The following is a 17,704-nucleotide window of genomic DNA, read 5'->3' as shown; positions in this document are numbered from 1 at the left end:
TGCAAAAAGCCCTGGTTTCTAAGCCTGTTCCCTCTGTGGTAAAATGAGGGCAATTTTCCCCACCTGAACACCTTGGAAAGTTGTGATTGTCCGCCAAGGGGGGCTGAAGAGGGAGTCAAGGAGGTGAGCTGCCCACCTGGAAAAATGTGCGAGGCGCCGCCATACCGTGAAACAGACTGCATGGAGCAAAACAGCACTTTACTATAGTTCAACAAGATGGCACGCCGCCGGCTTTGGGCACTTGTCCTTTTCATTCTGCCCACGCATGCGTATTGTTTATAATGCTGACTCACGCTACTGGCGCATGCGTGGTGGTTACACTAGGGCGCATACGTAAATTTACCTCTTACCAGGTGCAAGCTATTGTGAACTTTGGCCTGGGCCTCACGGCCTACTCACTTAAGGCTGCCCACAGTGATGAAGAACACAGGAAATACTAAAATGCACGTAAACATGATATGAAGCTGCAAACTACTGAACAAAAGCCAAGAACTAAAGTGTCTTCCAATGTGAAAGACAGGGCGTGGGAATTGTACAAAATTCTTCTTCGCTAATGGTAATCACTGTAATGGGTTGTTCTTTCCTGATCTTTGCTCGTGATACTCTAATGATATTTTCCAGATTATGACCTTTCAAAGATGAGGGACTTCATCAACCAACAAGCTGATGCTTACGTGGAGAAAGGCATCCTTGACAAAGAAGAAGCCGAAGCCATCAAGCGTATTTACAGCAGCCTGTAGAAATGGCAGGCAATCCAGGAGAGGCTTCTGTTTCAGAAAATAGAGTATAGCTTCAAATGCTTCTCATTCTGTGACTAAAGTTATTTTGACCCAAGGACTATTAGAAACTGCCGAATTTACAGTAGTTAACCTTTTAGAAGTGGTGAAAACATAGCTTTCTTGCCGTAAAAAGTATCTGACAAGTAAAGTTGTATGTACGCTGAGGTTTTGTATATAGAATCCTTATCTCCTTATAGACTTACATTTCATAACCATATATATGTTGCTTTGGAAAAGCCTGTAATGGACTGATCTTACAGCTGAAACTTCTTCCCACTGTGCCACACACGCAAGCACCCCCTGAAGAATAGGGGGTCTGTTTTCAAGGCATGCTGGGTACCAAAGCATCTCAGAGACTGTATCTGTTACCAGATGTCATTTTCAGACCTGTTCCCTTTGGGGAGTTGAAATAAATTCACATTTCCTCTGAGCCTCTGCAGATTTAAATATAGCAATTTGCTTTTTTGGCTGCTCCTGCTGATTCTTAATCAGGCCCAATGGCACAAAAAGGAAACTGAAAAAATGGGCATAGGGTTTGCTGGATTTATTAACAATCCCCCCCCCAACTCTCCATCCACATTTTCTAGTGAGTTTTCAGACACTGAGTTTCTCTTAAGAGGGATTATCTCTGTACTCTCCAAGAAGACAACTCAAGTCATAAGCACTCCATAAAGCAAGGTAAAAATTTATGCCAGATCTGAGTTTTCTCAACTGAAATTAATCCAAGCCAAGGTTTCTCAACAGAGAGCAAGAGGGCCAGGACGTAGAGTAGATAGAGAGATAAAAGGCAGTCTCTTCCCTGTGGGCCAAGGCTGGTAGATGAGCTTCCCCAGAGGACAAGGTACGACCTTCAGGTCCCACTGACCCCTTTTCCTCAGTCACCACCACTAACACAGTCCTGGAAACAACATACAGTGACCCAAGGTCCTCCTGAAGTGTTAAATGGGCAATGTCCCAAACCAAAGAATGCTTTGAAAATGTATTAGTCAGTATAAATTAATGATGTCAATATTTTTCTACATATTTCAGTTAAAATCATAAAAATAACATAATGCTTTGTATTATCAGCTGTCACTACTTCAAATGGCCTGCTGACACCTGTCTTGAATGCCCTAACTCATGCTCATTTTTGGTGAGGACTGGGGAACATACAGGGAGGCTCTAAGAGGCTGTATTCCAGGTAGGAGACCACTGCTGCTCCTCCCTCTCCGCTCCAGAGTTGCCAAAACAAACAAAAACCACAGCCTGACACAGACAGCAATCAAACTCAGTATGTTCGAGAGAAGCCAATATCCACTGGTGAGCAGTGAGAGGGAACTAAAAACATCTTTGCCCAAACTATACTTGCCAAAGCACGATGAGTCAGTCTGCTTGAATGAGTCATCTTTGATGACACGACCGACCCTACTTCACCCGGGTCCTATGATCCAAACATGCTGCTTCTACGTTAGAGAGAATTAACAGATTGTGACTCAAGCATTTTACCCATTCACTTTCCTGTCATTTATCTAAATATCTATGCTGTATTTTAAAAAATCGGACACTTACTAAGGGAGTTCATTGTAGCTTTCAGAGCACAGTGACATTGATTAGCTCCTACTGATAACCAAGACAGGAGGAGATCTTCAGTCCTGTTTTATACACAAGGAAACTGGTTCATCAAAAGGGCACAGGACAGGCCCCAATTCTGATGGTCAGGAAGTGGTACAGCTGGGACTAGACCCCAGGCTGCTTGTCTCAGTTCCCTCCTCCACAGTTGCTTGTGTGCGAGGCAGGGACCAAAATGCTCTGGTCCAGGACGGTTCAACTGTGGCCACAGGGAACTCAAAGTTTTTAGTAACTTGAAGATGAGGGGAGAGATGTTTTGGCTAGAAACTCCTTAGGCAAAAATAAAATACTCAGAAAAATGTTTTTGAGATTGTGGTCTTAATTTCAAATTTGAGCTGATGTTACATCTTTTGGATAGTGGTTTTTGGATTTGTTTCCTTTGAATTACTCTCAAATTTCAGGTTATTTTGTGTTAAATAGCACGAAAACTCTTCACATTAAAAAAAAAAAAAAAGTTCCTGGGACTTTTTTAAAGAGGCCTTGACCTTTTCTTACACATACCACTGTTTCCCTTCCTTTATTTTTCTTCTTTTAATTTGCTGCTTTTCCAACTACCTCCGAATAGTTCAGGTCGTAGTGGACACAAGAAAACAACAAAGCAGGATCAAGAGATCACTCTACATCAAAGATGCTAATAACATGAGGGAAAAAACAAGAAATAAAAACATGAGATGTTATCATGAGAAAAAGCATGAGAAAAAAAAAATGAGGGGAAAAACTCCAAAATACAAAGGATTATGTAGGTTATGAACAAACAAGAAATTAAAGACAAGGGCAAAGAGCTAATGCTTCCCACTCATGCCCCTGTTGTTCATCCCCAGGGGTTGGGCATGTGCCGTTCTGGTTCTGAATTCTGCTGCATAAACACTTCGTTTCCTGCTTAATGGAAGACCTGGGGGAGCAAGACAGGGAGAAGAAAATGAGGAAAGAGAAAGAGAGAAGGGAAGCAGGGTCCCTTTTGCCCCACAGAAAGCAGACTCCTTTTGGGATATTGAGGAGGGATAAATGTGGGGAATTTCTGTGGAAGCTTGAAGAGTTACTTAACCTGGTACTTGAATAGAAATTGAAATTTTTAAAAGCTTAATTGTAAATAATACATTGCTTAAAGTTTACTGCTGTAACCTGTCCATATATAAAAGTAAGACAAATTAAATTATGTGAATAAAAACCTAACCCCTCAATTGAAATGAGCACAGTGACTGCAAAATACCCTGTGAAGTGACTTATCGATGAAATCTAAACTAGAATTCACCAGTGTGTTTGCCCATGGTATTTTTACTTCTTCTTTTGATATATTCCAAGTCTTCACTATATCTGAAACACAAGTCAGATACTATTTAAATGCAAAGGTTACCAGTAATTACAATTTATTTGCTTTTATATTACTGAATGTTTTTTCAAAATTGCAATTATAATAACAAAAATCATTAGAGGAGAGGCTGTCACTCTTTCAAAACTATAATTTAAAAATCCATTTTATATTCCCATTTGTTGAAAAAAAATTGAGACTTGAATATGAAAACATAGTTTATTTTTCTCATTCAGACTTTCATAGCTTAGTTTTACAAAATAGCAGACAAAATTTGTTTCTCTATTGTAATACAGAATATGTAACACATATCGAAATATATATATATATTGCACTTAAGTTATAAACACATAGCAAAATCAGCATCACTTAAACAGCAATCATGTTTTTCACATAATTAGGATTTCTCGGGAGATAAACATTGTTTTTAGCATGAATATGTGAATAGTCTTTGAGGCTTTATGTCAACTAGTATTTACAAAAGCTAGTCTAAAAACTACCACCACCTGCAAAAGTGATGAGCTTTAAGACACAATTTTGCTATCATGCCATAATAAAGACTTCAAATTACAGAAAGCCCGAGGTCACTAATCACTTCAGTGCAACTGCCAAAGATGGAACTACTTAATTGTGATTTAAAGACGTATGCTATGAGAATCCAAAAGGGATGCTTTTGAATCTTCAGGTGCTGATTTCTTTATGATCCAACCATCTCTTAACCCAGGTTAGATTATGCCCCCTGATCATCTAGCTGTGATAAAGGGAAGTTGCATAGGGACTTTCTTCATCTCTGAAAAAAAAAAAAAGAAAAAGAAATACAGCATAAATCAGTGTGTAAAAACTGCACTCAGAAAACTAACACATATATTCATTATACAACTTAATATCCACTTGCCAAAGAAGGGCAGGAGTATATCAACTTATAACATCATGTGTGCCTTCAAAGTTGTAGGAAACGCAAATACTCATTAAGGTATGCCTCATTGTCTCCGTTTTATTGCTGTCTCAGTTATTGGAATAAAGAATGGTACTTGTTATATATTTGCATTTGTTTATATTATATAAAGTTACATTATATAAATTCATTATATTCACATTTATATTTGTTTATATTTTTAATATTCTACCTTTTTCTCAAAAGGCTTTAGGGTACCTACAACAAAAGGCATACATACAATAAGATAAATAAAATAGAAATTAAAAATCAGGACTAAGGAAAGGAGAGGGTATAAATACATTAACCATGAGAAATGTTGTGGTAATTGAACTGAGCATCAATTTTGGTTGCAAGCTTCCCGGTAGCCAGGGCAAAAAAGAAAACACAATAGATCATGCCATTCTTGGAATCATAAAGGAAGAAGGAAACCATTCTACAGGAGATAGATTTGCCCTCCTACCAAATTAAAGAACAAAGAGAAAAAGCTCACATGGTATCTTTTGTAGGAAACACCTGGTAACAAATAACAATGTCCTTGACACATTTTATAAGGAACAGTATTTTAGATGTATACTCTAGGGCACTGCTTCCTCTGACAGTGTCAATTAGACGTCTACTTGGATGTTCTCCAGAATTGCTGGCTGGACAGTTACACTATTAAAGCAAAGAAGTAAACTTTTTGTCATAAGTAACAAAGACAAAAGCATTGCAACAGATAAAGCTTTATGCAGAATGCAGTAGCTCTGTATAGACTTTATATTAAAAATGACTTTCTAGAATTAAAATACAGCTTTCAAAGCAAAAAAAGAAAAGAAAATTTGACCAAGCAACATCTGAAGAATAATTTATTCAGCCTCTGACATTTTTCCAGCGTATTTTTACCTGCTCTCTTCTTTTAGTTTCTTGGCTGCCTGTGTTGATAACTTAATCTGCAAATCCAGCCTCTGCAGGAAATCTCTGGCTGACACGTCCTCAGGCTGCGTGGGCTGAACATCCGACTCTTGAGGACTGGGAGGAGAGAGGTCTTCCCCAGCCGCTACCAGCTCTTCTTCATGACAAAAACTGCTATCGACAGTTTCGTTTTCTGGAGAATCCACTGAGTTAAGTCCATTAAACAGCAAAGGCTTCTCTGATATAACTGGGATGTTCAAAGTTTTCTTCAGAAATATACAATCATTGGTAAACAGTTTATTTGCCCTTTTAATCTGCTCCATCTAAAATATTTTAGAAAAGGCAACACAGAGTTACAAATAAATAAATCTAAAAGTAGGGCTTATTACACAACACAAACTAAAAACACCCATGAGCAAAATGTGTGCAATGCTTTCTCTGAATCTGAAATTCTTTTTTTTTTTTTTGGCTTAATACATGTTCATTTAATCTTTGCAGTCATCCTATGACGGAGGTACTATTATGCATGGAGAAACTCAGGGCAGAGAACAAAAATAACTTGCCCAAGGTCACAGCTGGTACGTGGCCAAGCTGAGATATGGGTTTGGTCAAGCTCCAGAATCTGTATTCTGGATCTGAAACTCTTAATTCAGGTTTAGTCACCTCCCAAGATACCCCTAGTTATTTCAAGAGATGCCAAGAAATTCTCTTTCACAATTTTACAAGAAGAAAGACTGATTCCCTCCCTGCTATATTATTTTCCCTACAAGGCAGCTTTTACCAAGCAGCTTCAAATCCACAAAGTTAAAAAACGTAGAATATTTAGCACTTATTTAATACATTTCAATCTTATTTTAACATTTCCATTATCTGATTTTAAAAAAAACTTCCTAGTGTGTGATTTTTCCTTAAGGAGTGTTTCCCGTCTCCAGAACTGTGTTTGGTAAATATAATGGACACAGGAAGTGATAAAGACGTAAGTACAAGAACTTGGAAGCGTGGTGTAGGCCGGGGCTGCAGTCATTAAGAAGGGCCTCACGGAGAAGGTGGGGTTCTGATTTTGATTCTTCTGACTTCAGATGGGCCTTGAAGAACGAGTAGAAGTGGGGAGACAGGGAGAGGAGGTAGGCGGCACTCTGCACAGAGTATCTCATTTTTTCTACCCTATGGATCCGGTGTCTGAAGATCCACTTTACAAATAAAAGCAGCAAAACTCAAGGAGATTATGTACCATGGAATCAAACAACGGGCAGATGAAGAAGCTAGAATTTAATATAGGTTTCATAACTTCAGACTCCTTCACAGCCTGCGGATGCTTCGCCCAAACCACAGCAAAGGGGATGGAAGGGAGGGCTGAAAGGGAGAATGGAGTTTACATATGTGACCTCACTTAACCTTCCTAACAGTTCTGCAAGCTAGATGTTATCATCTCCTTTTAACAAAGAAGAAAGGGAGATTCAAGATGGTTGAGTGGCATGCCTAAGTCCACGAATGCAGGTTAAGTGTGGACAGGACTTAAACTATGCTGGTGCAGAGCTGACCAAGAAATACCTACTCTTAGGTTCATCACACTGTACTATCGTGTGTCTGCAGACTTCTCCACTCACCCAGCCTAGGAACTCACACCATGTGAGGCTCTTTACATGCACTGTACCATCTGATTTTTACCACAACTCTTTCTTGTCAGGTACGTCACCAGGACAGTTTGGTACAATAGCTAAACACACGGGCTTGGGAATGTGACAGGCTTGGCTTCAAACCCCAGCTCCACCAACACGAACTGTCTGAGCATGAACTTGTTACTTCTCTTGTTGAGCCTGTTTCCTCTTGTGCAAAACAGGTATCATCTACCCCTCACTGGGTTGTTGGAAGGATCAAATAAGCATTTATACATATGCATGCATGGAAGATATAGATGTAGAGGTAGAGACAGATGTGTAGCTACAGACGAGAGAGAGAGGGACGATTGAGTAGTAAATGGTTCTGACTACTCTCCATTTTCTCTGAAGAACTTCAGGCACACAAGAGATGGCTGATTTGACCAAGTGCACACGGCCCTTTAAATGTATGGGCTGGAATTTCTGTCTGATTCCAAAGTCCATACAACACCAGGATTAAAGTACATGACTAATGGAACCCAATTCTGGGATCCTTTAATGCCAAATTGATGGAGTGAAACAATTAGAGTTCCACTTCAAAGACCCTAAAAAAACAGTCAAATAAATGGATCCTGTTTCCCCCTGCTTTCTAACTATAAGCTGAATCCACACAAATAGTACATTCAAAGCTTCCTTTTATTTTTCTTTTAAAGATACTACATTAAAGTGTCTTTTGTGTAGGGTGGTCATCTGTGTTCTAGTTTCTAGTTAAAGGAGAGAAGGCAATGGTGAGAAAGAACATAATGAATAGGCAGGTGTGTTTTAGAGATGAAATTTAAATCTAAAAATCCTAAGTATCCCTGATCTAGTTTAGGCTTAGATCTGAGTGAGTTAAAGAACTTGAATAAACTGAATTCCTTCAGGGCAAGACCTGTTATTTCTATAGCTTCGCTGGGCTGACAAAGATCTTATACACACTAAGTGCTCAGAATGGATGGATGGATGAATGGCTGGATGGCTGGATGGATGAGTTAATTAATACAGGTCAGAGAAGTAACCAGAAAGGGGTAGGAAGTTATCTGGTGTGTTGATAATTCTCCCTTTAAACCCACCCTCACCTCCCCATCCATCCCCTACTCCTCTTGAGCCAGTTCTGACCCCAGGAAGCTAACCTCTTCAGAACCACACTCTCCAAACCCCTGGTCCTTAGAATTCCAGGTGGTGTTCCAAAGGAAGGCACCGGCAGAATGACCACACTGTGACTCTGATGCCTGCATCCCTCTATGGCAGAGCTCCTGCCAGGCAGCCCCTTGTCCATGCCTCCTGCTCTAATGGGTGTCGGTGTTGGTGTTGGGGACACCACTCCTTCTGAGGGCCAGGGGGGATGTCTCACTGCTGTTGCTAATCTCGGGTGTTTTACCATCCCTTCTTAGTTCCCTTAATTCTATTCACACTTCTTTAAATGTCCCTGCATTAAACTCTCTTTGGCCACACCCTCAGAGCATGCTATCTGTACAGGATACGGATATCCTGTATCTGTAGGGACCCTGCCTGGGACCCTGACCAACACATCCGTCACTCAGAGCAAGACAGGCCATCACAGCCAGGCAAGGGGCCCATGACAGGGAGCACAGGACAAGGTGGCTGAGTCAAAGGCTGGGTGAAGTCAGGGAGCCCACAGGAGGGAAGGCAGGGCTCCCCCAGCCCGTGTGCATGCCGTTGTACCCAGGCTCACTGACAGACCTGCCTATTTTAACTAGTCTATGAGCTTCCTGATGCCGGGGACTGCTTCATCTCCGTCTCAGCGTCATCCACAAGCATTTAAGGTCTAGACTCTAAGATGACCTTTATGGTCTAGACTCTAAGATGACACATGGATGCCAGCATCAGGGACATCAGAGATATCCAGACATAGCATCAAGGTGGGAACCAATCTATGGACGGGCAGATTTGAAACTGAAGGTGAAAACAGATAAATGATGCTAATATAAGGTAGTAGTTAGAAACAAGGGCTCTGGGGCCATACTTTCTAGGTTCAAATCCTGGCTTTACCACTTTCTATTTCCTATGTCTTTTTTCTTTTCTATAAAGTAAGGAAAGTCACAGTACTTTCCACACAATCTGATCATTATGAGAATTGAATTAATTCAAGTAAAGCATTTAGAATAGTGCATGGCAGGAAGCACTCAAAAATGTTAGCAGCTATCATTAAATTTGGCTAAAAGTGAGAAAGGTCTAGGCTCCAAACTCTGTTACCAGTAGTAAAGTTAAGGAATGAAACCAGTCAAGCAAAAAGCCAGAAAAAAAAAAAAAAAAGGAGTCCAGCCAGAAACAGTAGTTGCAATGCCTGAGAGCAGGAAAAAAACAGTGTGGCTCAGTGGTAGAGTGTGTGCTTAGCATACATGAGGTCCTGGGTTCAATCCCCAGCACCCCCATTAAAAATAATAAATAAATAAACCTAATTACCAGCCCCCACAAAAAACAACAGCAGCAAAAAACGGTGTGGCTGAACGGTAGGGAGTAATGAGCAAGCTCCAGGCCACTCATATAATCAATAAAATTTGGATTTGATTTTAAATGTGATGAGAAGCCCCTGGAGGGTGAAGGAAGGGAGTTAACATGATCTGATTACAGTTGAAGATCCCTCCAGCTGCGGAAAATGGATGGGTGAGAGAGGCATGAGTGGACAGGAAGCCCAGGTATGGGAGAAACTGTAATCACACAGGCAAGAGATATAAATAACCCCAAACAGTGAAGGGATATTTTAATTTGCTTTGGAATGTTTTATACTTTCATCTGAACTTAGCTGGGACTGATGTTCTGGGAATTTCACCTCACATAAAACAAAGAAAAGTCCTGATCTAACAAGGAGGAGCTGGAAAACTCTACGGCTTTCCCACCTGCCCTCTGTTCAATACTCCCTACCACCCAGTTCATGCCGATAACAGGAAGTGTGACCTTTTCAGAGTGATGCGGAACTACCCTATGTTTCTTGAGGGCGGATGACTAGGGCTGAGAAACAGCAACCACACTTTCATTTTAAAAGTCTCTCCTAATCAGGATTGAATAGCATGACTCAATGAAATTTACAGTCTGCTCACTAAGAAGCAGATTACAGAGTAATTGAGAGCTGACAAGATGGCCACAAGGTCGACCATGGTGAAATTAGGCAGAATGAATGCCATCAACAGCTTATTTAAAATGACTCCCCCGTAAATAGTTTATAATGGTGAGTTTACTCTGGCGGGAACTCACAAAACTTTCCCCCAAGAGTTATCTCAACAGCTACCGCTGGGCATGACGAAGAACTCTCCCCAAAGGCCGCCTGGGTCAGCTCCATCAGGTCACCTGCCGCACCACGAATGCAACATTCAGAGCTTCTTTCTCTTCCTCTCCATTTCTCAAAAGAAGACGAACCCTTCCCTTATCCTTTCAGGATACATAATAACATTTACACAGCATTGTGTGGCCTATAAAATATTTCCATATACATACAACTTTCATTTGATTATCATTATCATTTTACAGGATTAAAAAGACTTAAAGGATTCTCTCAGGATTATTTTCAATAAGTGCTGGTTTCAACCTCCTCACCTCACTGTCTCCTATTAAGTTCTAGGTGTTGGTGGCAGTTGGACTCCCTCCTTGCCATGTGTGAATGAGGAAAAAGACTGATTTCTTTCCCACGCTAGCTCAGGAAATATATGAGAGTCCATTTATGGAATGTCCAGAAAAGGCAAATCTATAGATTGAAAGCAGATTCCTGGTTATCTGGGACTGCAGAAGGGGACGGGCACAGGGATCCTCTCAGGGTGATGGAACTGCTCTAAAATTGGATTGTGGTAATGGTTGAACAATTCTGTAAATTTACTAAGAATTCTTGAATTGTACACTAAAGATGGGTGAATCTTGTGATATGTAAATTATACTTCAAGAAACCTGTTTTTCAATAAAGAATGCATGAGAATGTATTAAAACCCGTAAACTGCTAAGGGCTACTTTACCATACCTCCCTCTACAGGTGGCACTATTTATTTATGGTTCTCTTCCCTTTGACCAGCAAAGGTCAACAGTTTCCAGCAGCAGCAGAGGATAAAATTATAAACACAAAAGGTTTACATACACTTACATTTCTAACTCACCATACTTGTTCCCCCTAAAATGCCAGTCATTTCACCTTTTCTCAGCAAGCTGACTTCTGAAAGGGGAAGTGTTAAGGAGCAAGTGGGCTGAGTAGCTCATTGGAAGAGAAAGAGAAGACTCCGGGGATAAAACTGGACAGGAAATGACTGAGAACACTGTGGGCAATGGTCTGGAGAGGGCAGAGGACAGGGAAATTTCTTGGGGTTAACAAAAAGTCAAAAAGTTTATGCAAATAATAGGTTTCCTCCCTGCCTCTCATCTACTTTCTGTTTCTATACAAGGCTTCCAAACAAAGTTCACAGTGGCTGCCGGGAGGGAGCTGGTCAGTTTCCTCCAGAGGCTTGCATCCAACTGAAAAGAGCTAGGATCCTCGCAAAAGCCATAGCAAAATCTAGAATGCTGGGTTAGGGAAGGGGACTTAATGTCTCAGTGGACATAAGCATAGCCAGGGAAATTCCAGCCCAACTAAGTTCATGTCTGAGATCTGAACTATATTTAATAGTTTCTCAATTCAGCCCTAGTAGTTTCAGTTTCCCAGACCCACTTCCTCCAATGCCCCTTACTCTGGTAGAGATGCTCAAATCTAAACCCACATTTAATTCAATGTAAAGACCCAGTGTTGGTGGAAGGGGAGGAAGCAAGCTATGCAGTACCAGCAGCAGCACCAGCAATCTTCTTTCTGTAGGTTAGAGAACTGGCCTCAAATCACACTTTGCAATTCAAGTCAAGCCGGCTGCACCGCCTGGACTCAAACCCTACCCTGGACCCGGTCTTTGAGGGTCTGCTCAACCCTAGGGCCTAGTGATTTCATACTGGCCAGGCTGTCCACTGGATTAAGGCCACCCGTGTGAGGAGGACCCACCATGTGCCAGGCGAGGCACGGAATATACAGAGATGAATCAGACAAGCTGCCTGGCTTCTCAAGTAGCTACAGGCTAGTGGAAAGCAGTAGCCAACAATCTCACCACATTTAAAAGAAAACAGCATGTATCATCTTGTAGCACATCTAGCACAGGGCTCAGTAAAAGTAGGTAAGAAAGAATGAATGCCAGTTATTAATAACTATGAATGGCTTTAAAAGGGATGATGAGAAGGGTCATTGAGATATTTCCTAAGTCACAGGCAGAAGAACTGGGGTCCATTAGGTCATAGGCCTAGCCAGGTTCCTCAGTGTGAACATTCTTCTTTCCTCTAGAGAAGCCTCTCAGAGCCCTGGGCCCACCTCTAGGGCGGAGATACTCAAACTAAACAGTAAACAAATAAGCAGAAAATGTAGAGCGTATATCAGTAAATCATCCACTTTTCACCACCTCCTTCTCTACTGCTTTGGTTCACACCACCATCCGCTCTCACCTGCATTCCTACAAAAGCCTCCAAACTCTCTAGCCTCCCTGCCTTGGCACTCATCCCACCTATACAGCCTATTCTCCAAGCAGCAGCCGGAGTGATCCTCCCAATGCAAAAGTCAGATCATGTCACTCTTCTACTCAATCTCCTCTGATCCTTCCGAACTCACCTAGAGAAAAAGCCTAAGTTCTTACAATGGCCTTCAAACCCCTAAAGTGATCTGGTCCAAATATACCTCAGTGCATTCTAAGCACCAGCCAATGCTATGCCAGAGACTTGTCGACTATGCTCCCACCTCAGGACCTTTGCATCACTCCCTGCTCCTTCTGCCTGCAATGATCCTCACAAATATCTGCACAGTTCCCTCCCACACCTCCTTCCATGGCCACACCATTTTAAATTACAGCCACCTCCGCCAGCCCTTTCTCCTCTCCCTGTTTGTTTGTTTGTTTTTGCTTATCTGTACCTGACATGTACATTTTGTTTGTTTACTTGCTATCTCCACTGACTAAATTATAAGCTCCATGAGGGCATGGATTTTTATTTATTCACTAATGTATCACCAGAAAGGTAGAAGCTGGAAAGAAAAAAAAAAAGAAAAGTCTGATGAATGATGCTGTTGAGCAAACAGGAAAGGAGGGAGGGGCACCGGGGTGAAGGAGGGTTGCAATTTGCCACAGAGTAGCCAGGAAGGCCTCAGGGAGGAGACACTTAAGCAAAGACTTGAAGGCAGTGAGGGAGCAAGTCAACCAGCCAATATAAGCTACATAAGTTGTGGTGCCCAGAGAAAAGTGAGAATGTGCGGCCTTTATTCACAAATTATTAAAAATCTCAAGACAGCAGCAGCAGAGCATTAAGTATAGGGCTTTTCTAAGCCTGGGGTCTGTGTGGCTGCACTGGTCCCACCCCTAAGAAGTGGGCCCTGTGTGCTGTGTTCCAGACAGACGGAACAGCAAGTGCAAAAACCTCAGGAAGGGACAGTGCATTGGGAATGAGCAAAGAGGCCATACTCGTACAGCATGAACATTCCTGGGCTCCTTTACTGGATATTCTGATCCAGTAAGTTCAAGGTCAGCTTGGATCCTTTCTTTTAGTCTGTCCTAGGGCCTTCTATCTGGGCAAGTTTGAGGAACACAAATCTATTTTCACATCTTGGGATGTACCCTGCTGCTAACTGTTGAGTACTATTTCATAAAACAGTTTCCAGCTTGTTCCCCTGGCAACCCTGGATGGGTAGCCAGGCCTCCATCTTCACCCCTTGTCAGAGTCTCTGTTCTGGGAACTTCCATGTCCCTAAAATATTTCTGGCTCTTACTTATCTCCCCCACCAAGGGACTGACTGAAGTCCTCCTGGACTCCTAGCTGGGTTGGCCAGAGAGCTGTGGTGAACAGCCAGCCTTCCCTGAGAGCTCCTTTTCCTCTAAGTAAGAATGCAGAGCTGTGCTCTGCTCTCACCAGACATGCGATGTTAAAGTCAGCCGTTTGCCTGGACTGACTTAATTTCCAGGTGCACCACGTTGGGTCTCTAAATCTCCAACAACTCATCACCTACTCCTTTAAACAGTTTAAATATGCTGTGGATGACCATGGCAATCAATATTAGAAACTTAACTCACTCAACTTCTTTCTGTTCAGTTGGGGAATGAGAAAAACTTCTCTGCCTTTTTAGCCTCCTCCTAAAATATCAATTTTTCAATGAGTAAATCCAATTAATATCTGTAGCTGCTAATGCAAGCAAATCACTTCACTGTTGCAAGTATTTTCATTTTCACTAGTGTCATATAACCACTGGAAAGAGTCTCTAAAAATGTCACCAACTAGAGCTCAGGGCCCAAAGTAAATGATGTATGTAATAAACCAGCAGTTCTCAACTAAAAGTGCGTTCTTCCCAGGGAAAATGTGGCAATGTCTGGATGCAGGTGGGGGGTGCCGCTGACATCTAGTGGGCAGAGGTCAGAGATGCTGCTAAACATCCTGCAATGCACAGAACTGTCACCCCACAACAAAGAATTATCCAGACCAGGGGGGAGGGGGTGGATAGGGACAGACTGGGAGTTCAAGATTTATAAGATACTGACTGGTATATATAGAATAGATGGACAAGTTTATACTTGTTGGCACAGGGAAATATGGTCAAGATCTTGCAGTGGCTCATGATGAAGAGTATGGGGGTGAATGTGTGTGCATTCATCTATGACTGAAAACTGGGCTGTACACCAGAGATTAACACAGCGTAAACTGACTATAACTCAATAAAAAAAGAAAGAAAGAAAAATATGATTCTCTCAAAAAAAAGTACATTAGTTACACACAAATAGTTAGCTGATTTATGAATTAAGTATACAGATAAAACAGTTCATCTGGGAGCTGATATCCTCAAAAGGCTACTGATGAAGGAAGTTATTACAATTAAGAAATTCTAACCTACCAAGAGTCAATCAATGCTCTAGCAAGAAATCAAAACACAGAAAAAATATTTTCATGTAATTTTTATTGTGTCTGTTGTCTGGCTGAAGAAAAGCATTAAAGTACAATGAAAGTATAATTTATCTTTTGCACCATATGTACAAGTTTTAGTTTAAAAACTAAAGAGAAGTGAGATATTTTCAAGAGATATTCTTGGGGAGGGTATAGCTTGCTGGTAAAGCACATGCTTAGCATGCACAAGGTTCTGGGTTCAATCCCCAGTACCTCCAATTAAAAAAAATTAAATAAATTTTAAAAAGATATTCTGATTGTCAGACACATTGCCTGTCTATTATGATACTGAATGAGGAGGCAAATACAATGCTTCTCTACTGGGAAAAAAAAAAAGAATTATCCAGTCCATAGTATCAATAGTGCTGGGGATGAGAAACCCTATAGTAGACTACCTGTGGCTACAGATTATAGTACCCAGTTCAGTATGCTTCAGCTCAACGTCTTAAAATCAAGTCTTTATAAAGTAATGAAAAATCTGATTTACACTTTAATGAAAAGGGGTGATAAGGCTCTACTTTAGCAAAAATGGGGATTAGAAAGCATTTGATCCAAGGTGGAGAACTGCAGTGAGCTGATGTTTAGGAGCTCTGAGCAGCCCCATGGAAACCACGGAGGGCAGTGGGGTGCAGGGAGACTGCTGCAGGTAGGGACCAGGGAAATAACACTTCTTTGGATATCACGGATTCCTAGGTGCAGTCACCCTGGCCTGGTAAGTAAGATGCATAGAAACCAGAGAGAAAAGACTTCCCTTCTTCAGTAACCAAGATGCTAAAAGAGCTCTTGATAAGACTAGGATAAAAATAAGGATGGAAATCAGAAGTGATATCTAGAGCAAAGCAAATGCTTTATCACTGTGCTAATTCAATCTGGTCTCAATGAACAAGCATACTTGGAAAATATCCTTACCTTTCACCCATATTCTCATCTGTAAAAAGGAGATTAATTACACCTACCTCCAAGGCTCACTAGGAAAATCAAATTGAATAAGAACAAGATGGAGCAAGGCAAATGCAAGGCCTGGCACACAGCAGGCATTCAGCAGAAGGTAGCTACCCATACCTCCCAAGGCTGCTTTCCTCTGGCTCTGACTCAAACCAGGCCCCATGAATGCACATATAAGAACTGAAGTTCTATGTACTCTCCCAGGAGGGCAGGATATTGTCTGTACATGCCCGCGCAACAAGATCCCTGCTCTCAAAATGTTTAAGTGATAGAAGGACCTGCCAGGTAAACACAGACCAGCTCGAGTGTACAAAATAGATTACTTAGTCTCTGTCACTGGTGAAGGGCCAGAAAGAGTTTCACTTGAAGAGAAAGATAAAGATAAGATCACTTCTCTTCCCTTTGCTGTCTAAGGTGCTTCAGGAAAGAACGTTGAAAACTGACACAGAACTCAAAAGGCCATCACCTAGTTCAGAGTTAATTATAAGTAATTTTAATGAAACAGTATGTTCCCTCAGGTTTCTATGTCCTTCCCAGAGGTGTAATGCGATAGGCCCAAGACACACACACTTATAAATTTATAATAAACACAGCACTCCAGCTCACCTAGACCACATTCTTGGCTGCTGCTTAGCGACAGGTGTCACATTCACAGTTGCCAGTGAGCCCAGGGGTGTAATTTCACTTCTAAATAAAGCAGCATAATCAATAGAACCAGAACCATCCTGCAGGAACAACTGTACCCTTCCTGACTCATCACAGCCCTTGTTTACCCACAATACAAAATTCTCCGCCCAAGTTCACACCCCAGTTCGGCTTTCACTGAATATAGAGCAGTTATGACCCGGACTGAAAACCGGGCGAAAGTGGCTCGTGATGGTGTCAACGCGCTGGTCCTCTTTGGCCTTCCTCACGCGACATATCTGGTCCGAGCGTGAGCAGGGCACCGGGAACTTGATGCACAACACCAGAGGAGGGAGCCTTAGCGGCCCGCCGCTCCGGCTAAGGGACCGGCTCTGGCGACCGTCGCCGTCCCCGCAGCGCGCGCTGGGCGAGGGCTCCGGGACGAGCCGCCAGGCGTGCAGTGGGAACACGGATGGCTGCCTCCTCGACGCCCAGCTACCCGCGCGCCCTGCTACCCGCGCGCCCGACCCCGAGCCCTGGTGCCCCCTCCCGTGGCGGCGCGCCCTGCTCACCGAGACTCCGTACTTGAGCGCAATGCCCTGCAGCGTGTCGCCGGCGCGGACCCGGTGCTCCACATGGCGCTCGATGACGCCGGCGCCCAGCGGCGCCCGCACGCTGGCCGTGCTGCCGTACGAGCGGGTCTTGGTGCGAGCCAGGCTCAGCGACAGCTCGGCCTCCTCTGCCTCGGAGCCCGAGCGCGGCGGCGACGGCGGCGGCGGCGAGGGGGCTGAGGACCGGGGCGCGCGGAGGCCGCCTGCCCGCAGGGACGGCGCGGGCGAGGAATCCGCCATGGGTCCTTCGGAGGCCGCCGGGTCGGGAAGCTCGCCAAGGGGGCGGCGCCTCGTCCGCCGCCGCCTCCTCTTCCTCCTCACAGGGGCTGCGGAGGGCCGTTCCGCGGGGGCGGCGGGCTGGAGGCCGCCGCGGGAAGCTGCGGGCTGGCCATGGCAGGCTCCCGCTCCTCCGCGTGCCGCCTTCCCCGGCGCAC

General features: G+C 43.0%; 2 protein-coding genes and 1 long non-coding RNA gene across 3 annotated transcripts in view; 1 reads left to right on the top strand and 2 right to left on the bottom strand.

Annotated features, from left to right (window-relative positions):
* The window catches only part of LOC135321272 (uncharacterized), a 47,486-nt gene extending 47,166 nt beyond the window's left edge, over positions 1-320 (bottom strand). The window contains exon 1 of the long non-coding RNA XR_010380848.1: positions 137-320. This is a non-coding gene — a long non-coding RNA (uncharacterized LOC135321272). The remainder of the gene's footprint in view (positions 1-136) is intronic.
* Positions 1-1,215, top strand: part of SCG3 (secretogranin III) — a 33,751-nt gene extending 32,536 nt beyond the window's left edge. Inside the window, exon 12 of the mRNA XM_010977176.3 lies at positions 622-1,215. Coding sequence (XP_010975478.2) covers positions 622-740 — 119 coding nt within the window. The 3' untranslated portion in view covers positions 741-1,215. The remainder of the gene's footprint in view (positions 1-621) is intronic.
* A 2,694-nt stretch (positions 1,216-3,909) lies between these two features.
* LYSMD2 (LysM domain containing 2) lies at positions 3,910-17,704 on the bottom strand. The gene is made up of 3 exons (XM_031453057.2): positions 17,232-17,704; positions 5,516-5,847; positions 3,910-4,486 (listed from the first exon to the last, which is right to left on the bottom strand). Exons 1-3 carry the CDS (start codon positions 17,508-17,510, stop codon positions 4,444-4,446), a joined length of 654 nt encoding a protein of 217 aa, XP_031308917.2. The 5' UTR covers positions 17,511-17,704; the 3' UTR covers positions 3,910-4,443.

Source organism: Camelus dromedarius, chromosome 5 (genome assembly GCF_036321535.1).
Source record: "Camelus dromedarius isolate mCamDro1 chromosome 5, mCamDro1.pat, whole genome shotgun sequence".
Taxonomy (NCBI): domain Eukaryota; kingdom Metazoa; phylum Chordata; class Mammalia; order Artiodactyla; family Camelidae; genus Camelus; species Camelus dromedarius.
This window is presented reverse-complemented; position numbering and strand designations above follow the sequence as displayed.

Bases quoted from the DNA above. Each gene is read 5' to 3' on its own strand.
- LYSMD2 (XM_031453057.2), bottom strand. From the start codon at position 17,510: ATGGCGGATTCCTCGCCCGCGCCGTCCCTGCGGGCAGGCGGCCTCCGC. The intron at 5,848-17,231 runs GTGAGCAGGGCG...AAAATATTTTAG, and splicing joins CGCTCAAGTACGGAGTCTCG to ATGGAGCAGATTAAAAGGGC. The intron at 4,487-5,515 runs GTAAAAATACGC...TTTTTTTTTCAG, and splicing joins AAACTAAAAGAAGAGAGCAG to AGATGAAGAAAGTCCCTATG.